The sequence below is a fragment of the Hemicordylus capensis genome, chromosome 2 (genome assembly GCF_027244095.1).
Source record: "Hemicordylus capensis ecotype Gifberg chromosome 2, rHemCap1.1.pri, whole genome shotgun sequence".
NCBI classification, from domain to species: Eukaryota; Metazoa; Chordata; class Lepidosauria; order Squamata; family Cordylidae; genus Hemicordylus; species Hemicordylus capensis.
Window position 1 is genome coordinate 131,474,869 of NC_069658.1, and position 27,088 is coordinate 131,501,956.

At 42.5% G+C, this 27,088-nt stretch overlaps 1 protein-coding gene across 7 annotated transcripts in view; it reads left to right on the forward strand.

Annotated features, from left to right (window-relative positions):
* The window catches only part of SVEP1 (sushi, von Willebrand factor type A, EGF and pentraxin domain containing 1), a 249,175-nt gene that overhangs the window by 184,948 nt on the left and 37,139 nt on the right, over nucleotides 1-27,088 (forward strand). For 5 of the 7 annotated variants that reach the window (XR_008316279.1, XM_053296612.1, XM_053296614.1 and 2 more), the window contains 7 exons: nucleotides 2,908-3,598; nucleotides 4,970-7,764; nucleotides 8,585-8,810; nucleotides 11,650-11,805; nucleotides 18,109-18,172; nucleotides 20,579-20,752; nucleotides 26,423-26,596. Coding sequence is in view for 6 of the 7 variants with exons in the window: in XM_053296612.1 (XP_053152587.1) it covers nucleotides 2,908-3,598; nucleotides 4,970-7,764; nucleotides 8,585-8,810; nucleotides 11,650-11,805; nucleotides 18,109-18,172; nucleotides 20,579-20,752; nucleotides 26,423-26,596 (4,280 nt within the window). In the remaining variant the exon portion in view is untranslated. Of the gene's footprint in view, nucleotides 1-2,907; nucleotides 3,599-4,969; nucleotides 7,765-8,584; nucleotides 8,811-11,649; nucleotides 11,806-18,108; nucleotides 18,173-20,578; nucleotides 20,753-26,422; nucleotides 26,597-27,088 lie in introns of those variants that run through there. The other 2 variants (XM_053296616.1, XM_053296613.1) reach the window with 2 other exon arrangements.

Below are 27,088 nucleotides of genomic sequence, written 5' to 3' on the forward strand. Positions count from 1 at the left end.
CAGAATTCACTCCAGGCAGCAGGTTGGAATGACTCTCCAACTTCAGACTCCTCCAACTTCATGCATCTTAGTGACTCCATGGTGGCTAAGACAACCATGGTTTCCACAGGTACTCAAACTATCGAGAAACCAGTACCAAAGACTACCACAAGAGATAGATCTCCCGACACAAGACAATGATCACGTCCTACATCCAGACGTACTCGCACTCTGTCTGACGGCATGGCAAATTGGCTTCTGAATAAGATTCTACTCAACTGAAGGAAGCCTTCTACCAGACGTAACTACTTTGGCAAATGGCTGAGTTTTTTAAATCTATGCCAGAGTGCATGGTTTTCAGCCTAAGCAATCTACCACTAAGGATGTACTCCTCTAATTGACTACTTTAAAATCACAAGATTTGGCTAATGTGTCCCTAAAAGTATATTTGGTGGCACTCTCGTCCAAACATCCAGGCAAGTCTCTTTTTTCTCACCCAGATAGTAGAGATTTCCTGAAGAGCCTCATGAATACATAGCCACCTGTTTGTATGCCTGTATAACCATGGAACATATCTTTTGGTTCTCTCAGCATTGACCCAGAGCCCATTTGAGCCAGCGGGTACTATATCAATCAAACTAATAATTTTAAAAATGGCCTTCCTACTTGCTAAGGCAAAGCACGTTAGTGAACTTACAGCTTTGAGGATTGATTCACCATACACCAGGATCTATCCTGATAAAGTACTAATGAGTACTAAAGTACTGAGCCCCTGGTGGCGCAGTGGTAAAACTGCCGCCCTGTAACCAGAAGGTTACAAGTTTGATCCTGGCCAAGGGGCTCAAGGTTGACTAAGCCTTCCATCCTTCCGAGGTCGGTAAAATGAGTACCCAGAATGTTGGGGGCAATATGCTAAATCATTGTAAACCGCTTAGAGAGCTCCGGCTATAAAGTGGTATATAAATGTAAGTGCTATTGCTAATGCGTATGGACCCCAGCTTTATGCCCAAGGTGGTGTCTGACTTCTACCTTAACCAAGATATTGTTCTCCCTACATTCTTCAGGGACCTATCTACACCTTTAGAACATGTGATACACTCTTTGGATGTGCGCAGAGCACTTTTATATTACCTAGACCATACTAAGGACTTTAGATCCACCAAGTGCCTTTTTGTAGCTTACAAGGGTTTCTAGGGGCTCCTGCATTTCCAGACAAAGAATGTCCAGATGGCTCATTGAACTCATTATGCTGACCTACAAGTCACAGAACGTGAAACCACCTGAAGCAATCAAGGCCTACTCTACCCGTGCCTATGCTTCATTGGCTGCACCCTTATCAGGGGTAACCTTCATGGACATCTGTAAAGCAGCTACTTGGTCCACTGAATTACCTTTTGTCAAGCATTATGCCATAGACGTGCGCTCTGCTGCCGAGGCGATCTTCAGGAGAAGCATTTTAAAGCAGGTGTTACACTAGCTACTACTGCACCCTGCTCCATTGGGAGCTAGTTAAACACCCATTCTTGTGGATCTCGACGGATCTCAGTCCAGATAAACATGTTGCTCACCTGTAACTATTGATGTGGTAGAGATCCATCAACATCCATAAGACCCTTTCTGAACCACCCCTCTGCAGTAGTGTGCGTACTGACTGTGCATGCCGTTCTCTTCCAATGATGAACTCACCTGCTACGGATGATCATCCTCCTTGGTGGTTGTCCAAGAACTGAGGAACATGGTGCCGGCCCATCTTTAAGCAGCATGCTGTAAGCGTGGAGGCAGGGCTCAGTTGCCATGGCGAGCTGCGGCATTCTACCACGAGGGTCCTGCGCAGGCGCAGAACCCCAGTCTTATGGATGTCGACGGATCTCTACCAGATCATAAGTTACAGGTGATCAACCCGATTTTTCGCTAAAGTATAAAGTTAATTCTCACAGATACTTCTTGCAAATTATTCAGATGCAAATTATTCAGATACTTCTTGCAAATTATTTTACAGTGCCATAATAAATTGAGCAGATTTGCCCCTGCAGGGTTACTGCTAGGGATGTGCACAAACTGAGGTTCATGCACAGGTTTGGCGCCAAACCAGTTCATCACTCCGAGATGCCATGGGGGGGGGAGCGGCACCTTTAAAAGGGAGTACAGCAGGTCCTTACCTGCTCTCCGCCGCTCCATGAAGCTTCCTTCTGCAGCACAGTGGCGGCATACACATGGCCTCCACACATGCACAGACGCCATTTGCCTGGTAAAGCAACACCATACTGACCATGCAAATGGCATCCGCGCATGTGTGGAGGCCATGTGCGTGCCGCCATCACACATAGGCTTCTGGGGGGAGCACTGCTGCAGCAGGAAGCTGTATGGAGAGCAGATAAGGACCTGCTGTATACCCTTTTAAAGTTGTCGCTCACTGTTCCCCTCCCCCGGCAGCACCTTGGAACACCGAAACAGTTCTGCACCCAACCTTCATCCCTAGTTACCGCATCACCAACATGTGTCAGAAGTTGTTGTCTCCAGTGATTGAGATCTTACTGGAGACCAATATCCCCTTAGAACTAATTTTTGTTGAATGAGGCAGTGTTTAATGTCCAAGGCAGACTACTGAGAAATGCCTGAAAGAGCACTATTCCACTGATCTTTTATAAGAATAGTTAACAAAAACAAAATGGTTTTCTCCTGTGATTTAAAGAAATTTCAATTATCTTTGCTTAGCTAAACTGGCTAATACATTTCTTCAGTTATCAAAATGCTTAAAAATTCAGTACACTTGAATTGTGATATCTGTATTAGAATTTGCAAAATACTATCTTCAGTCACATTTTCTTTATGCTTCAGGGAACTAGCAAAAGTTCCTTTCAGGCCTTTTATAAGATGCCTACCCCATCCATTATCAGTCTAATGTTGCTATTCTTTTCCTATTCGTAGCTATACATTAATTGGCTCTGAAACTGTTGAATGCCTGGCAAATGGCAAATGGAACATGAGTCACCAGCAGTGTGTGGCTGTTTCCTGTGATGAACCACCACCTGTAGAACATGCTTCTCCAGAGACACGCCATCGGCTATTTGGTGATATAGCTATCTATTACTGCTCTGATGGATACAGCTTAGCTGGCAATGGCAATGGCAATTCTAATTCCCAGTTACTTTGCAATGCTCAGGGGAAGTGGGTTCCTCCAGCTGGCAAGGATATTCCAAAGTGCATAGCTGACTTCTGTGAGGTGCCACTGGCTGCATCATACAGCATCTTGGAATCCTCAAACAAAGCCAAATTTGCAGCTGGGTCAGTTGTGAGCTTCAAGTGCATGGAAGGCTTTGTCTTAAACACTTCTGCTAAGATAGAGTGTGTTCGGGGAGGCCAGTGGAATCCTTCTCCATTGACAATCCAGTGCATTCCTGTTCGCTGTGGAGAACCAGCTAGCATTAAGAATGGCTATGCAATTGGCACAAATTACAGTTTTGGGGCAATTGTGGCTTACAGCTGCACAAAGGGATACTATATCAAAGGAGAAAAGAAGAGGACGTGTGAAGCAACAGGAACTTGGAGTGGCATTATGCCTGCTTGTCATCCAGTGTCCTGTGGAGAGCCACCGAAACTTGCAAATGGATTTATTAAGGTACTGCTAAGGCCTTGAACATAAGCGATATTAGGCATTTGAAGACTCACTAGATTAAAGCCCAGGCAAATGAAGCTGAAAGAAAAGAAAGATAATTGATTTAATGACAGGAATGACTTTTTGTCAGAATTAGGCTTCTTAAAATCAGATATGTGCTGTTTATTTGTTTGTTTATCTTTTTTTTTTTTTTTTTTTTTTGCTGCCTGATATGTACATCTCTAGGTTTAATCACACGATCATGACTTTTAAAGACACTCACAAACCCAGAAAGCACTTAACTGGTTGAGTTGTCTGATATTCATCCTGTGCTAGGGATGTGCCTGAATCATGATTCAGAATGTGATTCATAACACATCCCCGGCACATTTAAAATGGAGGAGAGCATGCTGGTGCTACTCTCCCCCAGCTGCCCCCGCATGTGCAGAGGCCATGTGTATGCCAGCGTCACACGGGGGCAGATGAGGAGAGCATCACCAGTGCGTGAAGATAGCTGGGAAGAGTGCCGCCAATTCAGGAACATAGGAACATAAGAAACTGCCATATACTGAGTCAGACCATTGGTCCATCTAGCTCAGTATTGTCTACACAGACTGGCAGCAGCTTCTCCAAGGTTGCAGGCAGGAATCTCTCTCAGCCCTGTCTTGGAGAAGCCAGGGAGGGAACTTGAAACCTTCTGCTCTTCCCAGAGCGGCTTCATCCCCTGAGGGGAAGATCTTGCAGTGCTCACACATCAAGTCTCCCATTCAGATGCAACCAGGGCAGACCCTGCTTAGCTATGGGGACAAGTCATGCTTGCTACCACAAGACCAGCTCTCCTCTCCAATGGTGGTGAGGTATGGAGGAGCAGGTATGCACCTCCTCTCCTCCGTTTTAAAGTTGCTGGGGATGTGTTACAAATCATGCTCTGAATCGCCATTTGTGCACATCCTTATCCTATGCAGACTGTGGGAAGATTTGTAGTCATATAAAAAGCATTATCTAATATTACTCACTTTTTGTTCATCATCTATAAGATGCTGAGAGAAGGAACCATAAGTACTCGTGTGTATACATGTACATGCATGCATGCACACAATTCATTTTAAATTTTATATTGCTGATAAAGCTGTCTTTTAATATTTTAATGTTGGTATTTTTATTCATCTAATCTTGCAGAACTGAACTTTGAGCTAACACATTATATGAGGTGCAGGGAGAAAGCCTGGATTTTTGTAGCTTCTTGAAATGGGGGAGATGTTTACCATTGTTTTTTAAACTCAATCCTCACATTTCTTGAGTATCAAACATTTTACTGATCAGGTAGGAGTGTCACATTTTATGAGCCATAAAATTTGTTATGAGCCATAACATTTGCTCTGGTCCATTTTACAGGATACAACAGGACATTTCTTTGGAAGTGAAGTGAAATACCAATGCAATCCTGGCTACCAATTGATTGGAAGCTCGGCATTCTTTTGTCAATCCAATCGTCAATGGCATAGTGAAGCACCTCCTTCCTGCATGCTCCTCAGTTGTGATATACCGCCTTCTCTCCAGCATGGATTTAGCAAGGGAGAAATGTTTGAGGTGGGAGCCAAAGTCGACTTTTTTTGTGATGAAGGCTATGAGCTAATAGGAGATGCCTCCTGGGTCTGTCAAAAGTCTGGATCATGGAACAAAACACAAAATCCAAGATGTGTTCCAACAAAATGTTCGGAGCCACCACTGAATGAGAATCAGCTTGTCCTGAAAGAGATAGCTGATCAAGTAGGCATGGTGCAATTTTTCTGCAAAGAGGGTTACGTTTTGCATGGAGCCTCTATACTGAAATGTTTGCCATCACAACAGTGGAATGATTCTTTCCCCATCTGCAAACTGGTACTGTGCCACAGGCCTCCTTTAATTCCTTTTGGAGATCCTGTAGTATCTTCCCTTCAGTTTGGTAGCACAGTGAGCTATATCTGCATGGATGGATTTTTGCTGAAGGGGGTTTCTGCCATTTCTTGCCAAGCAGATGGCACATGGAGCTTCCCACTGCCAGAATGCATTCCAGTGGAGTGTCCACAGCCAGAGGAAATTCGGAATGGCATAGTAGATGTACAAGGCCTTACCTATCTCAGCACTGCACTGTATAATTGTAAGCCAGGCTTTGAGCTCATGGGAAATATGACAATTCTTTGTGGAGAGGATGGCCACTGGCTTGGAGGAAAGCCTACTTGCAAACCTATTGAGTGCTCCAAGCCCAAGGAGATTCAGAATGGCCGATATTCATATGCAGACCTACACTATAGGCAGACGGTTACTTACTCATGTGATAAAGGATTCCAGCTTGATGGGCCAAGTGTACTGAGTTGCCTGGAGACAAGGGAGTGGGATGCAGACATTCCGTCTTGCAAAGCTATCAGCTGTGATCCCCCCCAGCCTATTGAGAACGGTTTTGTAGAAGGTGCAGATTACAGTTTTGGTGCCATGGTGATATACAGCTGTGTTCCAGGATTCCAGCTGTCTGGTCTTGCCATGCAGACCTGTGAGGAATCAGGATGGTCTAGCATCAGTCCAGTGTGCCTGCCAGCAGACTGTGGTCTCCCTCCACATATAGACTTTGGGGGATATGTAACAATTCACAGTGAGGAAAAAGTGTTTGGTGAGGAAGGCAAATTAGGAGAGGGATTTCCTGCTGCCGTTCCACCGCTTGTCTCTCCAATACTTGATAACCAAAAAGACATGCAAAGTTCTCCAAAGGTCATTAATACGTTGCCATTGTCAGGCTATTTATATGGGACCATGGTGTTGTATAGTTGCTACCCTGGCTATGAACCGTTAGGCAATTCCATACTAGCTTGCCAAGAAGATGGGATATGGAATGGTAGTGCTCCTGTCTGCATTTCTATCCAGTGTGTATTACCATCCTCTCCAGAAAATGGATTTGTACATTTTACAGAGAACACCCTTGGTAGTTCAGTGCAGTATACCTGTAAACCAGGGTATCAGTTGATTGGCTCAGACACAAGGTTTTGTTTGTCCAGCAGACAGTGGAGTGGTGCAGCACCAGACTGTGAAGTCATATCATGTGCAGTGCCTAGCAGACCCATGAATGGCACATTAAAAGGTGAAGCTTACACTTATGGGAGCACAGTCCAATTTGATTGCAATCCTGGGTTTCAGTTAAATGGTTCAGCTAATAGAACATGCCAGGCTGATCAAACATGGGATGGAAATGAACCAATTTGTGTTCCCATCTCCTGCGGCCAACCCCCCATTTTAGAGAATGGCCAAGTGACTGGAGAGGAATATACATTCCAAAAATATATCGAGTACAGCTGTAAAGAAGGTTTCCTGTTGGAAGGGGACAAGAACAGAGTCTGTCTTGCAGATGGAAGCTGGACTGGGAGCACTCCAGTGTGTAGAAGAATTCAGTGTGCGATGCCACTAACATTTCCCCATGGGCAAATTAGGGGTTCAGAATTTGAATATAGTAAGAGAATTGAGTATCAATGTAATGAAGGGTATATCCTGCATGGTGCATCCATACAAACCTGTCAGGATAATGGTACCTGGGATAAGGAGACTCCATCTTGTGAGCCTGTCAATTGTGGGCCTCCGGAGGACATCTCTCATGGCTTCCTGAATGGTTCGGTCTTCAGTTATGGGGAAAATATAGAGTATATTTGCTTTCCTGGTTATGAGTTGAAGGGAAACCCAGTGAGGCAGTGTATGTCTAATGGTTTATGGAGTGGAAACCCCGCTTCTTGCCTGCCTTGTGAATGCCCTGTGCCAGTGATTCAGAATGGGGTGGTTAAAGGTAAAGATTTCGGCTGCGGGAAGATATTGCAGTTTCAGTGCCTAGAAGGTTTCAAATTGCTAGGGCCTTCAGAAATCACCTGTGAAGGTGCTGGGAAATGGAGTTCTGGTTTTCCACACTGCGGGCAGCTTTCATGTGGCCCTCCACCAACAATCCCCAATGCATCCATTAATGGCGGCAGCTCTGTGGATCAGAATACTCTAGTTTATAACTGCAAAATGGGATTTGTGATGCAAGGGAGTTCAGAATTGACTTGTACGGAAAGAGGTGTCTGGAGTAAGCCGTATCCAAGCTGCACGCTGCTGACCTGTGGACCACCACCTTCTGTGCCTCATGCAGTGGCTATTGGGGAATCACAAGCCTATGGGAGTAAAGTCCAGTACAGGTAAGAAAGTCTATATGTCTTTCTAAGAGTGTAGCATTCTATGCATATGTTTAATGGACACTTATTCCTGGCATTTATGTGCAGCAGAAAGAGGACTTCAAATGGTCAGTACCAGCTGAGACTGCTGATGGGAACTTTCATTTTTGAAAGTTTCCCCATACTGTATATAAATCTTCCCACAAGAAGTAAACTAGTATATCAGGCAGAAAGATCCTAGAGATCAGTCTTCTACTTAGTGTTCTTACAGAGAGCAGGGAAGCATTCAAAAATAGTATTTGCCTCCTGCAGTCTCCATTCTACCAGCTAAGATATTTAACATTTCCACCTAATTCTGCTGCATCATGTATTGATCCAGTATTAGTAATACAAAATACAGGCTTAACTAGATGTTCTAAGAGACATGGAGCTGTTGACACTCAATGTTTCTCCCTCAGTAGCCAGAAATTATGCAGTTATTTAATTATATTAAATATTAAGAAAATTAAATTTAACAAAGGAACTGGTGCTTGTCAGCTGTCTCTGTGCCTTTGAACTCATTGGCAGAGGGAGACAGGAGCAAGTTTATTTCTTAGTGAACAATTGGGTAAAATACCCAATATTTTTCTTTCATTGGAGTCTTCCTTTTGGCATGATGATTTGCTCTAGCCCAGTGGCCACAGACATTTTTTTATTCCTGATTCTGGGTCAGAATAATATTTAGTGTACAGATTTAAAAACAAACATGTTAGAAATATTCATTTGAGAATCCCTGGGGGTGGGGGGGGGGTAAATCTAAGAAGTGTCTGTTGCTGGTCACCAGAATGTGCCTTCTGTGTTGCAGGTGTCTAGAAGGTTATGTAATGGAAACAGAAATGGATACATGTACCTGTCAGGAAGATGGACACTGGTCCCCTAATAGTATTTCCTGTTGCCCCAGAACATGTCCCCTCCCAACAAATATAACAAATGTAATTATTTCTGGTGCTGAATTCACTGTAAACAAGAGTATTGTCTTGTCATGCCCAGAAGGCTATATTTTGGCTGGGACAAGAACTTCTACATGCCAGGTAAGGATTTAACTTCCATCTGTTTTCCATTGTTTTAGGAGGTCCCTGTATTATATTCATAATATACCTGTGCCCACCAGGGATGTGCAAATCGATTGAGGTACAAATCAATTTTTACCTGAATCTAGCTGATTTGTGTGATTTGGAGACAGAATAAATCAAGCCTGTGGTCCATTGGCTAGATTTGGGTACAAATCAAATTGCGCCAGATTCGATTTGAATAGATTTGAGATTTGGATTCTTCCTATCATTTCCCCCAGATTCCCAGCTTTCATTTTTTTTAAAAAAGCTAAGCTCTAGCCCTTGTAGAAGTGGAGTTAGGAGCAAAATGTGTGGTCACTATTTTTCAAATGTTTGGATTCTTTAGTGTATAATAACTTTTCCTCAATGAATCCCTGTGAGGATTCATTACACACCTTCATTTCTTCTATTCATTTTGACTGTCTTTGGACAGTGCCAGTTGTCAAATGCCTTGTGCCAACCACACCCCCCCACATTCAAAGCAGTGGGGTACTACTCAGTTTATGTTCTAGGGATTTTTTCAAGTGTTTAGACTCTGTGGTGTCTAATAACCTTTCCTCATAATGAATCCCTATGAGGATTCATTACACACCAAAGTGTCTAAACACCTCAAAAACTCCTAAAGTATAAACTGAGTACCCAGTGGCTTGTGGGTTGGGGCGTAGTTGGCACATGGGATGCCACTAATTTTGCACCCTCACCCACAAAGCAGTGGGGTCAAAATGAACAGAAGAAATGAAGGTGTGTAATGAAGACACCAAAGATTCTAAACACTTCAAAAATTCCTAAAAATAAAATGAGTACCCCAGTGTGGGGTGTGTGTGTGTTTATATGTAGTTGATACATGACAGTTGACAGCTGGCATTGTCCAATGACAGTAAAAATGAACAAAAGAAATAAAGGCGTGTAATGAATCCTCATAGGGATTCATTATGAAAAGTTATTAGACATTTGTGTTAGTGAATCTAAACACTTCAATATTCCTATAAAAACAACCTGAGTACCCCACTGCCTTGCAGGTGGGGGTGTAGTTGGCACATGGCTGATGACAGTTGCCACAGTCCAATGACAGTAAAAATGAACAGAAGAAAAACAGGTGTGCAATGAATCCTCATAAGGATTCATTATGAGGGAAAGTTATTATACACCAAAGAATCCAAACACTTGAAAAATTGTGGCCACACATTTTGCTCCATAACTCTACTTCTACAAGGGCTAGAGCTTAGCTTTTTAAAAAAATAAAATAAAGCTGGTGATCCATGTTAGGTTTAGGAGAGGGTGACTTCAAATTCCCATTATTTCCTATGGTGAAAATATACAAAATCAGTGAAAACTAAACAAAAATAATTAAAAATCAACTAAGTGCCTCACTGCCCTGAAATTTGGATGGTAGTTGGCAACCATGGGGACCTACCCATCACCCAAATCTGTTGCCCCTAGGACCTTTACAAGTGGTCCAAATTGATCTGAATCAAATTGAATCAAATCCAAATCAAATCTGGGGTGATTCGTGGGGAAAGTTTTGGACACAAAACAAATCAGGGGTGATTTGATTTGGGCACAAATCGAATAAAAAAATTTGATTTGTGATCATCCCTAGTGACTACTGACATCGTAACTGAAAGCCACTTTTTGCTGTGTTTATACAGAGAACATTATCTTGCTAAACACAGACCTAACTAAAAATCCAGATCTGGAAACAATCTTCCCCTCTAATCTCTTAATAGCAATACTAAGACTATGTTGTTACCTTTAGATGAAACTATTTTCTGTTATTAGAAAGGCAGTCTTTGTCATCAGAATTCTAGATATTTAGAGTAAACATATAATGTAGAAATTTAAAGGAGAATCTTGTTTCTATTATTATTATTATTATTATTATTATTATTATTATTATTATTATTAATTCAATTTCTATACTGCCCTTCCAAAAATGGCTCAGGGCAGTTTACACAGAGAAATAATAAATAAATAAGATGGATCCCTGTCCCCAAAGGGTTCACAATCTAAAAAGCAACGTAAGATAGACACCAGCAACAGTCACTGGAGGTACTGCTGAGGGTGGAAAGGGCCAGTTACTCTCCCCCCACCAAATAAAGAGAATCACCACATTAAAAGGTGCCTCTTTGCCCAATTAGCAGGGGTTGCTAATACTTGCCCTGAAGTTCTTTATGTAACTTAATGGTTTTAGTTATTGCCTTAGAGTTCTGCTATCTTTGGGTATGTAACACCTTTCTGCTGATCACCAGTTACCCTTGCAGACATGGAAGTGTCCCTTAACAGAAAGGACAGGAAGTGTTAGCATCAAAGAAGCTTTATGTGGGCATCAGAATCTCATGCCTATAGGAAATTATTGGCTGAGGTACTGCATCCCACTGCAGGATACTTTTGAAACACAAGAGTATTGTTGTTTTTTCAAGGCAACATTTAGTGAACATTGCAGTGCTGCTGTTTCGAAAAGAAAAATAAAATATCCTTTCCTCCCCTTTTTCTTTTCTTTTCTACATTTATATTCCGCTCTTCCTCCAAGGAGCCCAGAGCGGTGTACATAGTTAAGATTCTCCTCACAACAACCTGTGAAGTGGGTTAGACTGAGAGAGAAGTGATTGGCTCAGAGTCACCCAGCAAGTATCATGGCTGAATGGGGATTTGAACTTGGGTCTCCCCAGTCCTAGTCCAGCACTCTAACCACTACACCATGCGGACAATCCCTTTCTGTCCTTAATGCTTTTCTATGTTTTATATAACATGTTAACTACTTTTCATTGGTTTTATAATGCTTAGCTAGCCCTGATGTTACTTTCCACCTTCTTTTTAGAATGATGGTAATTGGATGCCATTATTTTCAAGTGATATTTGTACACCTGTGTCCTGTGAAAAGCCTGAAGCTCCAGAAAATGGAATTATAGTTGGCAGCAAATACAGTTTCAAAGACGCCATTATTTATAAATGCAGTTCTGGTTACGAATTGGAAGTAAGTCAATGAAATATTTTCTGTGGCCTACTATAAACTTACTATGGTATACAATCAATAGCATTGGCTGACATCCAGTGTTTCCTCTAATTTTTTTTCCATCTGTGTGCAGAATGAGTTTTGCTCTGGACAGCAGAATCAAGGCAGTGTATGTGCATGTGCATTCAGAGTAGGGCCTTCCTGATCCAACCTGAGCGGGATCTAAAATTAACTGAGCAGACATCCAAAAATGTGTGATCACGTTCATACCTTAGAGGGATCTCTGCTAACATCCAGAGTGAGGAACTGCTTGCAGAACAAGCAGATTTGCAGTAGTGCAAGAGGACGTTAGCTCAATTGCGCTAAAAACAGGGATTGCACAGGAACACTATAGCATTCTTGCACAAAAGAGTGTTGAAATGAACAAGGTGTGCTGCAATTGCCTAACTGTTGCACAGCTGCAAGCATGCTTGCAGCAGTGCAACTCTAATCTGGAAGACAAGTTCCAGACCTGGTAGTACTATTAGATAGCACAACAGTTTTACGCTAGCATGAAGTTCTTCCTCAAGCAGTTTGTGGCTCTGGATGTCCACTTTTAAATTTAATTCAGGAAAAAATCAGTTTGCACTAGTTACATTTTTTAGGGGAGCTTCTCACACAATAATTTGTACTTGGGTAAAAATATCTGAAAATAAAATACAAATGTACTGCATCATTTAGAAAGGATATGTGTATGTATGCCCTATTTGCTGTTTTTCCTCATTAAAATACAGGAAAATGGAACCCCCATCTGTCAGTGTTATAGGAGCAAATAACAAACAATACGTGCATTATTACCCATATTACCAATATATCACACGATTTATTTATATATGATATGTAGAGGCCATTAAATATTTAAAGCAGTATACAATACAGTAATTTAGAAACAGTCTTGCATATTCAATCAATATTATTAAATATTATATTCACTATGTTAGAGGTATACTAGTGGAGCTAGAACTATCAAAACCAGTTGTTTGCATTGATTCTTAAAATCATTATTATTCTTTATTCACACAGTCAGACAAATGTTATTGACTGGTTTGTTTTATCCAGACCTCGAGTCCTTCCCAAGGACCTGGGATGCCTGAGTTTTATTGTCAATATTGTTGTTGTTGTTATAAATATTTTCACAAAATGTAAGCTGTTCCCAGTAAAGTTGCTTTTTGTAGTTGGCTGATGGTAATTTCTGTGGCCTCTATGGTGTTGAGGTGCTCTTCAAGATTTATATTATTAATTCTCCTGGGTGTGCCTTGGAATGTGCGTCCCAGCACCCAGCTGATTGGCTGGGTGGCGGAGGCGCCTGATTGGCTGAGGCACACCCAGGAGGATTGGTTGCTGTGGCGGCGGCAGCCAGCCACGGAAGCCAGAGGCGGTGGCAGGCCCAGCCCAGCCGTGGAGGCAAGGCCCAGGAGGAGGGAAAGAAAGTGGCGGGGGGCAGAAGTGGTGGGGAGGAGAGGTGGCTGGGCCTGGCACGGGCCGGCCGTGGTTAGGAAGCGGAGACTGGGGCAGAAGGTGGGGGGGAAGAGGTAACTGTCGGCCCCAAAGAGCGCACAGATGCTCTGTGCGGAGTCGGCTAGTGTTTTGGAATTGCACCTAGGGCACCAATTATTACTGAGATTATTTTGGTCTTCTTCTGCCACAACCTTTCAATTTCGATTTGAAGATCTTTATATTTTGTTGTTGTTGCTATTTTATTTTATTTTATTATTGTTGTTGTTGTTTACACAGTCAGACAGGTGCTATTGACTGGTTTGCCTTATCCAGACATCGAGTCCTTCCCAAGGACCTGGGATGACTGAATTTTATTGTCGATAGTGTTGCTGTTATAGATATTGTCGCAGAATATAGGCTGTTCCCAGTAAAGTTGCTTTTTGTAATTGGCTGATGGTGATTTCTGGGGCCCCTATTGTTGTTGTTGTTGTTGTTAAAATTTATATTCTACCTAAATCCAAAGGCTCTAGGTGGTTCACAAAAATAAACTCAAAGACAAAATAAAACAAACTGTTACAACAGCAATTTAAAACAACTCAAAACTTTCAAAGACTACTAAAGGCTACTAAATGTTAAACTACGAATGTCTATAGGGAGTGCATTCCACAGCCCAGGAGCAACTACAGAGAAGGCTCGCTCCCAAGTCTCTGCTAGATGGGCTGGTGGCCTATGGATATGGACCTCGATGATCTTAATGTGCAGTGGGGATCATGCAGAAGAAGGCGCTCTCCCAGGTAACCCAGCCCTAAGCCGTTTAGGGCTTTAAAGGTATAGCCAATACAATTGTTTTAAAACAGGCATAATACAGTCTTTCCGAACAATCTTGGAGACAAATCTAGCCGCTGCATTTTGGACCGACTGAAGTTTCCGAACCACATACAAAGGGAGCCCCATGTAAAACACGATGCAGTGGTCAAGCCTAGAGGTTACCAGAGAGTGCAGCACAATTCTGAGAGCTTTATCTTCAAGGAATGGATGCAGCTATCATATCAACCGAAATTAATAGAAAGCACTCCTGGCCATAGCCTCAATCTGAGAAACCAGAGTGAAAGAAAACTGGATCCAGAAGTACTCCCAAGCTATGTACCTGTTCCTTCAGGGGGAGTGCAACCCCATCCAGAATAGGAAGATCTATTACGTCCCTCGAAGTATGACCCCTTACCATGAGTACCTCCATCTTGCTTGGATTCAGCTTCAATTTATTATCCCTCATCCATTCCATTACTGCCTGTAGGCAGGCATTTAGGGGGTTATGCCATATGATGATGATATTGTAATGGAGAAATAGGTTTGGGTATCATCAGCATATTCACAACATCCTGCTTGAAATCTCCTGAGGACCTCACCCACCAGTTTCATGTAGATGTTAAAAAGCATTGCAGATAGGATGGAGCCCTGAGGAACACCATTCAATAGCTCTCATTTCAGAGAGCAACTATCTCCTAGTGACCCCGTCTGGAATCTACCAGAGAGATATGAACAGAACCACTGCAAAGCACTACCACCTATTCCCGAATCCCACAGATGATCCAGAAGGATACCATGATTGATAATATCGAGAGCCTCAGAAACATCCAAAAGAACCAACAGAATCACACTCCTTATGTCCATTCCTTGGTAGAGATCATCCATCAGCCTGAACAAGGCTATCTCCACCCCATAGCCTGCTCTAAAGCCACCTTAAAATGGATCTGGATAATCAGTATCTCCCAAAACTGCCTGTTGTCGATCAGCCACCACCCTCTTAATTACCTTGCCCACCCAAGGATTCTTGCATGGATTCTTTTAAAGTAATGGGATTGTGAGCAGCGTTCCCTCTAAGGCATGCACACAAGTTTGTTTTTTTAATGTCTGCTCAGTTACTATTAGATCCTGCTCAGATTGAATCAGGAAGGTCCCACTCTGAATATATGTGTGTGCACACTGCCTTGATACTTCCACCCAGAACAAAGCTCTTTCCACAAGCAGATTAAAAAAAAAATAGAGATAATACTGATCATGAGTGTAAAACATGGATTTGGGTTATTAGTGTCTAATTAATTCTGTGATTGATTTTTAAATTGTTAGTTTTTAATTTGTTTTTATGTGTTTTTATATGTGTTTTTAACTCTTTTATCATTGTGAACCGCCCAGAGACACGAGTGTGGGGCGGTATAAAAGTGTAATAAATAAATAAATAAATCCTAGTCCTAAGTCACCTTAAGTGGCGAAGCGGGGAAATGCTTGACTAACAAGCAGAAGGTTGTCGGTTCGAATCCCCACTGGTATGTTTCCCAGACTATGGGAAACACCTATATCGGGCAGCAGTGATATAGGAAGATGCCGAAAGAGATCATCTCATACTGTGTGGGAAGAGGCAATGGTAGACCCCTCCTGTATTCTACCAAAGACAACCACAGGGCTCTGTGGGCGCCAGGAGTCAAAATCGACTTGACAGCACACTTTTCCTTTACCTAGTCCTAAATATTTCATCATGAAGCATCTTACATTAAAACCCAGGACTCACTTTCAAGACAAACAAAGTAGCATTTTCATGTAAGTTCTGGAGTTAAACCAATAAAGGGGGAGATGGGTGTCTCCAGGGGCGTAACAAGGTTGGCTTGGGCCCAGAGACAAGATTTTAAAATCCCCCCCCCCATCACCACCTTCCTCTCCTTCTCCTGGCCCAATGTAGACTATGCTAACTATCCCAACTAGTTAAAAGGTGTAAATAACAGCACAGCAAGTCTCAAGATAGGAGAGCTATGCACACTCCTCTCTATTAAATACATTTCTACATTTCTATTTCTTTTGATATCTATTCACCATCTTGATCACAGAAGTACCGGTACTTGCACGTCTGAGACCATTTCCACTTTTGTTATCACTGCTGTTGTGCTAGGAGAAGGCAGGCTGGCATAATTTGACTCAGGGGTCAGCATGTGGTGTGGTGTGATGAACCCAGCCCCAAACCTGAGCACAGTGGGGGAATGTTTCAAGAGGACAGGAAGGAAAGAAAGAAAAAAGGCGCATTTCCTTCTCTGAATAACTTTGCAAGGCAAAGGTTCACCTTCTTGTCTCCCTGGAGCCTTGAGAAGGTGGACTCCTGTTAGGGACAGGAGGGGCATATAGTGCAACATTTTGTTTCAGCTCCCAATCTGCACGCTGTCATTCTGAGCAGACAGATAGCTGAGGCTGCACATGTACAAAGTGCATTTTCCTCACCAGCAGCAGTGGGATGGGAGTAGGTGGTAGGACATAGAGGAGGACATTTCTAGGCAAACTTGAGGCTGGACCACCTCGGTTTCCACACGTTGAAGCTCTTAGTTAACATTCAATCAGTGGACGACGACGTCCTCCTCCTCCTCCTCTCCATCCAGCCAAAGCTCAACCTACCTGGTGAAGACATCAGGGAAGTGAGAGCGGCGGAACTTAAGGCACGCTCCAGCTCCTCCAGCTGGAAGCTGCTGATTCTGAAGGTGGTGCGGTAGCGGCGCTGCTTCCTCTTCAGCTGCCCAGCTGCACAGGGAGCCTCGACAGCGCCGGCCAGCTGCCGCCCCCTCTCGGGCAGCACTGCAGTTGCTGCTGGTGCCCCGGGGCTCCAGGGCAGGCGGTTCCCAGGGGCCGCCACGAGGTGGGGAATGGCGTCCTCCTGGGAGGGAACGCAGCCCCCCCGCCCGCATGGGCAGGTTACTTGAGAGAGTAAAAAAAAGAGCAGGACTCCACGGGGCGCTGCCTGTGTCTTTGCTAAAGCCTAGACTAGGAAGGAAAGGAGGATGGAATAATGGCGTCGGCGGCGGGCGACCTCTTCCTTCCTTGCTCGGCAGCACGCGCTAGGCAGCAGCAGCAGCTGAGCCGATCATGCACGTTTCTCTGCACGAGCGCAGCAGCCAATGGGTAGGGAAGGAGGAGGAGCCCCGTCGGACACAGAACTAGGCAAAAGGGTGGAGGGTGGGCGGAGGTAGCAGCAGCAGGCAGGCAGGAAATACGGCAGCGACGGTGCTCTCTGGAGCTGGACCAAAGGCGAAATTTTTTTTTAACATTTTTATTTTAAAAAAAAGAAAACACTTAAGGAAGCTGGGGCCAGCGCTGGGTGGGGGAGGCATGTGACATGTCTCTCGGGTGCCCCCTAAGCTGTGGGGCCCCCAGACAACTGCCTCCCCTTGCCCGATGATCGTTACGCGCCTGGGTGTCTCATTGTCACTAGAAATTATGCTGCTACTTCCACCTCCCTTTGCAATAAAGGGAGAATTTTTCACATATGGGAGGGGCATTAGAAGTTGCTATAAGGGAATGAGTCTCCGAGTACAAGCTTATTTTAAAAGTAGAGTTTACTTTACTGGATTTGTTTATTTAAAATATTTCTATCCCATCTTCTAGTCTAAAGACCACCAAGGGGGCTACTATACTGGCAGTGTAAAAATAGTAATAAAATAAAGTGACACAGCTGCAGAAAAGGTTACTAAAAACATAAAAAAAATAAGTGGAGCAGAAGCACAAAGTCATTTTTCGCCTAACCCAAATGCAAAAACCAAATCTTCGCTGCTGGTTTAAAGGCAAGCAACAAAGTAGCCAGGCAGCATTTACTTATTAAAATGTATTTCTTATTTGATACAGAAGAGAAGGGAAGCTGGCCAAATGTGGATGAATGATTGCCATGTAACGCTAAAGAGAAAAGTTAACATTCTTGTATCAGCTAACCATGCAGAAGTTAGAGCAAATGAATTTCCAATGTCCTTTGCATTTCTAAGAATGTGACAAAATGATATATGTTTCATGCTGTTTCCTGACTCTTCTATTGTCTGATAGGGTGATGCAGAACGTATCTGTCAAGCAAATAAACTATGGAGTGGAGCGACACCAGTGTGCAGAAGTAAGCTATGCATTTTTTTTTAAAAAAAAAATGTACATCAAGCTCAGCTTGAGCATGGCTTTTTTAAAAGAGAAAAATGGGGAAAGATTAGACTTAAGGTTATGTTATGTTTGCATGGAAGGCTTAAAGAGCTGTATGGGGAAATTGATCTCCTTTAAAATAGCATTTAAATATAACTTTATTCTGTAGGAGAAAGATAAATGCCGGGTAGTGATTAGTAATTGGCTTTGGTACTTAACTTTTAAATAATTTTTTATTTTATTTTTTAAATTACATTTCTATACTGCCAAAAACAAATGTCTCCTGGCAGTTTACAGAATTACAATATCATATGTATTATAATGGATGCCGTCTACGAATATGATGAATATTTATATACCGCTTTTCAACAAAAGTTTCCCAAAATGGCTTACATAGAAATAAAGTAAATAAATAAATAAAATAGCTCCCTGTCCCCAAAGGGTTCACAATCTAAAAAAGAAACAGAAGATAGACACCAGCAACAGCCACTGGAGGGATGCTTTTCTGGGGATGGATATGGCCAGTTGCTCTCCCCCTGCTAAATAAAGAGAATCACCACTTTAAAACGGTGCCTTTTCACTCAGTTAGCCACGGTCTAAATGAGCAGTTTCCCAGGAAGTTCAAAAATTGTGGAAATCATCCCACTTTGGGGAATTTGGCAAACCTGAGACCTTAGAAATCACTAGATTTCTAATCACTAGATTTCTAATCTTTAATTCTATCCAGCAGCTCTTTGGGGGCTTATGGGGGATATAGTGCACACATGCAGCTTTCCTGTTCACAAGAGCTGCAGAATTCATTTCTTTGGAAGAGGCAGTGCTACATGCAGGGTGACTGCCTACAAATTCTATTAGGGTACCCATTTCATACCTCCAAATTGCAGTCGCTGACTATTAGGCTTATTTTGTTTGTACTGCATTTTTCTTTTTTACTTACCCCTTTCTAAATTCTTGGAGTGAGCAACAACATCTTAAAAGCCAAAGGCACTAATCAGTCAACTTTATTACAGTCAAAGACCCGCATGAGTAAATGCATACAACTATAAATGAATATAAAAATGTCTAAAAAGTATAAAATATTTAAAATAAGCTATAAGGTATACTAAACAGTAAAAGCGGGATAGCTAAAAAATAAGGGAAGACAGCCAATAAGACTAATAAAAGTGATAAAACAACTAATATAAGCAATTTAGTGCAATCTATATAAAAATTAGACTATAGGGAAATACAACTCTAACAGGATGACTAGTAGAAAGGAGGTAAAACATAGTTAAATATATAAGTACATATATAACTATACGTTAAAAGCAACGAAGATAGTAAAAGTATTTTAAAAGACATGTTAGAAGAAATTGGTCAGTAGTTAAAATCACGGGTTATGGGCTGGCATTCAGGGTCCGACAGATCTTGCACGCTGCCGCGCAGAACCTAGCAACATTGTACGTGAAGGTTTGCTTTTCATCTGAGAGCAGCATCTTACTGTAGACTTGACTGGAACGGCCAGGGTAGTCACGAAGCAGAGGAAGTATGAGCTTCTCCCCAGCTATCTTTATAAAACGGGCAAGACCAGAGTACGTGTTTAGTGGTTTCCACTTCCCCAGAGGCACAGGGGCAAAGCCTTTCTGTAAATGGGATCTTCCTGTATTTACCTTCCCAAACAGCATGAAAGCGGGCAAGGGTGAACGCCATTCTGTGGCTTGGTATTTCCAGTTGAGTCAGATATGTGGGTGGGTGGGGTGGGATACCTTGAACCTAGAGCTGTCCAAGGCCTGATAGCCAGGAACCATACTTAAAGACACTAAAATAAAGTATAATTGTATAGGGGCCCTCCCCATAGGGGAGCCCTTTTTTATTATTGAGCCCTTTTTATCTTTTACCTTAGCCAGACATGTATTATACAGGTGCAATGCTATGCATCTAGCTATTTCCTTTAACGAAGGACCCTGCCTGTATTACACCAAGATCCAGTGCTGCTTATGTCTCTGTCCTCATCCCCATTCCCCTGAGCCTCAACATTCAGGCCACTTGTGCTACTAGTAATTAATCACCTGCAAACTCTTTTTATGCTAAAGAAATAAACAAAAAGCTTACATGCCCTGCATCAGAACATGGGCATTGCAGAACCAATGCTCTAACACACACAGCAACAGTTTTGTGCAAGAGGGCAGTACCACAACTACTGACCTCTTGAATAGCAGTGTTAACATGTGTGTTAAGAATCCCACAGCAACGCAGGTGGCTCCACAACACCTGCATAATGCTGCAGGACATGTAAGCAACTGACTTTTAGTTTTTTAGGAGTGTTTTCTTTCTGTTGCAAAAAGAAAAAAGTAAAAAAAGGTTGAAACAAATAAAAACAAAATGATAATTTTGTGTTGTCATTTAGAGATCTCCTGTGGATCCCCAGAATTAGTAGATAATGGATCCATTTTTGGCAAGGATTTCTTGTTTGGAGATGAAGTTATCTACCATTGTAATCAGGGATTTGAGTTACAGGGACCAAGTCGCAGAATCTGCCATGTTAACAAGAAGTGGAGTCCCTCAGCGCCTATGTGTGTGAGTAAGTAAAGATCAGTGCTCTGCTTATGGACAGGGTTCTTCAAGAGAGATGTATAACACAGTTGCAGAATATATATCACTCTCTTACCAATGACTGCCAATGAGAGCTCCTATACTGGTAGTAGCATAACAAGTGAGAGAAAAATTATGCATGACAATTTCTCAAGAACTGCTGTTGTGCAAAGAGCATTAGCTTCAGAGCCAGCCTTGATAGCACTATTTGTATGAAAACCTCAAATGTGACAGGAATTTATTAGAGCTGGACTAATTGTACTCAGCCACCTAATGACGCAGAAGGGAAATGACTTGATTAGCAGGCCAGAGGTTGCCAGTTCAAATCCCCACTGGTATGTTTCCCGGATTATGGGAAACAACTATATTGGGCATCAGTGATCCAGGAAGATGCTAAAAGGCATCATCTCATACTGCGCAGGAAGAGGCAATGGTAAACCCCTCCTGTATTCTACCAAAGACAACCAGAGGGCTCTGTGGTTGCTAGGAGTTGACACTGACTCAATGGCACACTTTACCTTTAATTGCACTCACATAGAGAGGAAATTGAGGGAACGATGTGGCAGGTCTAAAGTTGGAGTAGGGGCATATCCATCCAGTCCAAAACTTCAGTATGTTCACACAAAGTTTTAAAATTACAAAATATTGAGGTAAACTTCTCTCTCATTTATTCAGAATATCCTATATGGTTTGAGTTGAGCTCTCTGTTGGCAATTAACAAAAATAAACCAAAACATCTCAATGGCTTTAATTAATCTGAAGCATTATGTGATATTTAATAATACAGGCTATCTATATATCATAAAATTCATAGGATTTATTTATTTATTTATTACACTTCTATACTGCTCTATCCAAAGGCTCTGGGTGGTGCACAACAAGTAAAATACAACAACAAACACAATTTAAAACAAGTAAAAATAATATTAAAATACCATTTCAAACAAGTTAAAACAGTATAAAAACAAATCTAAAACACTTCAGAGCTATTTAAAACCAATTAAAAATACTTAAAAACAGTTTTTATTGTTTATTTTTATTTATCAGTCCTAGAATTTTACAATACAAACTTTTTATCATTTATCCCTAAAAAAGGTAAAAGAAGTATCTTCCAGATCTTTGAGGTGATTGATGTTCCCTCACAACCTGGATTCTGTGCCTTCACAGTAGCCTTGTGGAAGTATTTCAAACTCTATGAGGCACTCTTTGGCTCTGCCGAATTGTGTGCGTGGCACGGCCATTATTTTCAGCAGGAGAGCACCTTTCTCCTCTGTTCCTTCTCCTAATGCCACACTGCTCGCATTCGGAAGGATTCACTCTGTCTCATCCCAGTTCCTTACCTGCTTTCTCTATTTGACCTTGGACTATTTTATGGCTTATTCTTTGGACTTCGCTCAGGTTTTGTTTCTCTCTGTGATTTTCTGGCTTCAACAATAGTCTGTTCACGGTTTTTCCTTTTGTCTCGTCCCTATCTGTCGCTCTAATGGACGTTAGAAAAATATTTTAAAAGTGTACCTCTTGTGGGTATACTCCGCGCTCCTCAGATAAACAAGGCAAGTGTTTAATTTGCTTAGGTGAAGAGTACAACATTCATGCTTGTAAAATTTGACATTTTCAAGGAAAACCAAGAAAAGCCCGGAACTTTGTCTTAGAGCTGCTCTCTATGAAACTGCACTTAGACTACGTGTTGCGGATTACCAAGCCTTTGTCTCAGAGCAAGCCCACATGAGGGGGAGGGGGGCGGAATGCTGAATCATCCCCTTTATGCTTTTCCAAACAAAGGCTTCTCCCAAAGCTTTCCTTATTTCTGGTTGTTCAAGGCTGCCGCCGCCACCCAATTATTAACAGAGTTTGACACACACACCCCTTAGCTTGGGTGGAATTCCCAGGGAAACTCTCTCCTCTGATACTGGAAAAGTACAAAAACCTTCCATGTGCAAGCTTACACATGGTGAGAAAACTGGTAGAATTGCTGAACATAATGAAAGCATGTTGCACCAGAGAAAACCCTTCCCAGCTCCCCTTTCCTAAGTTAAAAATCCACTTAAAGAGGCTTGTTAAAATTGCAAAGAAAGTAAAAAGTAAAAAACTTTATTCAGAATACTACAGACAGCTTCCATCTGAGACTCTCTCAGCTTTTAGTTACAGGTAAAAGAGATACTCAGTGGTTACAAGAATACTTCAAAAAGCACCCCAGCTGCAGGAAACAGGGATGTAGGAAAATACAAAAGCACCTTTAAAAGCTTGCAGAGTCTTTTGCAACGCCCTGGATGGATGGACGCAGACTAGCATTTCTTAGCTTAGTTGCGTTACATGTAAACAACAATAGAACAGTTGCAGGGATATACAGAGCACACAAAAGAAATACAAGTTTCTAATGCAAAGTCTGACTAACAAACTGTTCCCTAGGATGAATCCCCTTTTCCTTGAAAACTCACACACCATCGGATGAGAATCAGGCCTCCAGCAATCTTGTCTCTCAAGGATCTGCAGTTCCTTCTGCAGCCATCCTCCATGGCATACGTCCTGCTCTCTCCGCTGCCCCAGCCTGCTTCCTTCTAACAGAGACCTTCTCTTCCTCCTCATGGCTCTCTAGGTCCCACTCACCTCTTGTGCTGGTTGGCTGATCCCTGGCGTTCACCAGCCTTTCAGTCAGGACAGGGATCACTTCTGTTTACCTCTTTAGGAGAGAGGAGAGACTGGTCAGTGGCTGATTGTTACAGACTGCCAACTCCAATGCCGAACTATCTGCATCCATCAACATCGATGGCCTCAATGTAGATCAACGGCCACCCCTCAAAATCGAGGGCGACTTCAGGATCTGCTGACTATCGACCCTCCAGATCGAGGGCGTCATCTGCCAGTGCATCTGCGTTTTGAGCTCCTTCTCATAAAGAGCACAGAGACTCAACTTTTAAGAAGCCAGTGATGCTTGATGTCGAAGCCCAACGTCAACTCCACAAGAAGCATTAGTGCAAACACTCGGGATCACTGGGATCTTCGAGTCCAAAACATCGCTGCACATCGACTCCTTTGACATCAGCCAAATAAAAACCTTCTTTGACATCAACATCAGGAATATCCCCTCATACCCCCTCACCTTTGACCATGCAAGGGGTGCATTGTGGCTCTTGCCCCTCAACATCAAGCACACACCTTCAACATAAAAAATGACACCAAAGTCGACTCCAGCATTAACAATCATTACTCTTGCCTCCAACATTGGCATCAACCTGCCCACCAACGTTGACTGTCGAACTACAGTACCAATATTGATGATGTTGCCCACAAACTACCCAGGCACCCCTATGAAGACTCTGCCCTTTGAAGGGGATGATCTCTTTAGTATACAGCCAGATGGAGAGAATGGAGAAGTCAATGGAGAGAATGAAGAAGAGACAATGGAGAGAATGAGACAATGGAGAGACAATTGGAGACATTGGAGACAATGGAGAGAATGAAGAAGTCCCGCTATACCACAAGGACCTTCACATCTAACCCACAGCAACTGACCTGTTCTAAAAAAAATAAGTCCTTTTGGCAGGCAAAGGTTTCAGCTTAAGCTGTTTGAGTGCAAGGATTATAATAAATCCTTTAAACACATGCCCAAACATCAGTATAATCCTAGACACAGACAACAATAGAGAACCAAAGTTCAGGACCCGTCCAAACAGACTGTTTGACACTTTGACCACCGAAGTATCTCGAATGCAAGTCCCTTCTACTATTCATCTTGCTGCTTTCTCCCACACCTGGCGTCTCATCACATCAGATGCCTGGGTTGTTGTCCATAATATCGAGAGGCTACACCATCAGATTCACAAGCCACCCCATGTTCACAGGGATAAAATACACCCACTCAACTCTTAACTTAGCAGAAGAGTTGCTATCCCTACTGGAGAAGGGAACAATAGAAACTTCCCTCAGATGAATGGGAGAGGGGCTTCTATTCAAGATATTTCCAGGTGCCCAAACAGGATGGAGACTTCTGTCCCATCATGGACCTTTGCAACCTAAACAAATACGTAAAAGCCAGGGAGTTCAGGATGATCTCCTTGCAGACTATGCTTCTTTTACTAACAAAGGAGGAGCGGTTTGTTACATTAGATCTGAAGGATGTCTGCTTCCATGTCGTGATACAGCCAGAACACATACAGCTGACTCATAGAACTTATCTCCATGTGCTACAGCAAAGGGTCAAGCCCCCCTTAAAGATCAAAGTACATTCTACTAGACCCATGGCCACATCAGCAGCTCACATTTATTTATTTATTATTTATTACTTAACATTTTATATCCCGCTCTTCCTCCAAGGAGCCCAGAACAGTGCACCACATACTTATGTTTCTCCTTACAACAACCCTGTTAAGAAGGTTAGGCTGAGAGAGAAGTGACTGGCCCAGAGTCACCCAGCAAGTATCATGGCTGAATGGGGTTTTGAACTCAGGTCTCCCCAATCCTAGTCCAGCACTCTAGCCACTATACTACGCTGGCATCAGCATGAAGGACATTTGTAAAGTGGCCACATGGTCTTCAGACCTGCCCTTTGTCAAACACTATGATGTGAACTTCCGTTCGATGGTGGCCAACTTTTGCCGGGCTGTACTAAAAAAAGTGCTCTAATCATATCCTAGCACCCACCGCCATCTCAGTGAGCTTGCTAATCACCCAAGTTGTGAAGGAACATGGATCACCTCAAAGATAAACAGGTTGCTTACCTGTAACAGGTAACCTTTCTGGAGATCCATGTTCACTCACAACATACTCACAGCCTTCCCCGCTGCTAGTGCACTTCCACATAGTGACTTACCTGACTCCATCGTTCCACACTTATTGCTCATCACAGCGGCCAATTAGGAACTGAGGAGAAAGGCGTTCTCCCATTGAAAATAATGGTTGCATCACACATGCAATTCAGCAGAGCCAACAAGCACCTCATGGAACTTGAAATTCTTCCGCAAGGCTTACTGTGCAGGCACCGAACCCAGGTTGTGAGTGAACACGGATCACCAGAAAGATCACCTGTTTCAGATAAGCAACCTGTTTTGCTTCCTCAGATAATCACGGCAGACATATAGGAGTTTCCTTAGTGATACTGCAACCACTGAGACATCTAAACTCCAATAAGTGATGTTTAAATTGGTTTTTGTGTTATCCCACATTCTTAATTTGCATTAAAAGACTATATGGATGGAATGCCCATTCACCTAACACACATTTCTCAAATGCCTTCGACCTTTTGTTTGTTAAGAGGATTTATAATTTACTTTTCAACTCAAATGGCTTCTTTACACAGAGAGCAATATTAAAACCATAGAGAGAGAGAGATGCATGTGTGCACACATGCGTGCACACACAAAAAATAAAGCATTCAAGGAAAAATACAAATGAAGTTTGTAGCATTATTTTAGCAGCAGAGACAAAAATCCAAGACAAAACTGAACTCTACTACACTTGGAGATTAAAAGTGTAATTAAAAAGAAACATTTTAATATCTCATCTAAGCAGGCCAACAAATGCCCCAAACTTGAACATTCTTCAGTAATTTCAAGTGTGGTCACATTTCAAACATCACTCCCTTTTTTGCTGCTTCCTTGTGTGTGTGTGATTTTTTACAGGAAATAATGTGTTGTATAAAGATTGTTCTTTCCTCTTCTAGGCATAAGTTGTGGACCACCTCCAGCTATAGAAAATGCATTGCCTGTAACCACTGAAAATACATATAGAAGTAATGTATCATTTATATGTACTTTTGGATTTCACCTGGTTGGACCTGAGAACGTCACATGCTTGGCCAATGGATCCTGGAGTAAGCCCCTTCCTTCATGTGAAGGTAATTTGTGGTGGTGGTGGGGTTATATTTGGGTTTTACTAGTCTTCTTGTGATTGGGTAAGAAGGGCTCCAAAGATCAAGTTCTAGAAGCTGATAGAGTTTGCTTATTTGGAACGAAGAAGAGTAGAGAGCATTTCTACAGAAATCCATATCCACAGAGACTAGAATAGGCATTTGGATAAGTGTTCGGGGAGCCCAGATAGGGATATCATGTTCCAGAACATGGTCTGAGGGCACATGATACAACCATCTTCCTGTAGCTGAGCAGGTCTGAATCTGGTCAGTGCCTGGATGAGGTAACTGCCTGGGAACCCCATGTAAGCCAACTTGAGTTCCACGACGGAAGAAATGTGGGGGTAAAAATGTAATCCTTAAACATAAGCATATATTCTCAGGTAGCTCCTGAGATTTGAAACACTCATGTAGGAACTAGGGCTAACATTAGGGGGTTGGAATTACTGGGCAGCTGCTCCTTCATGTCTTAGTGGCAAT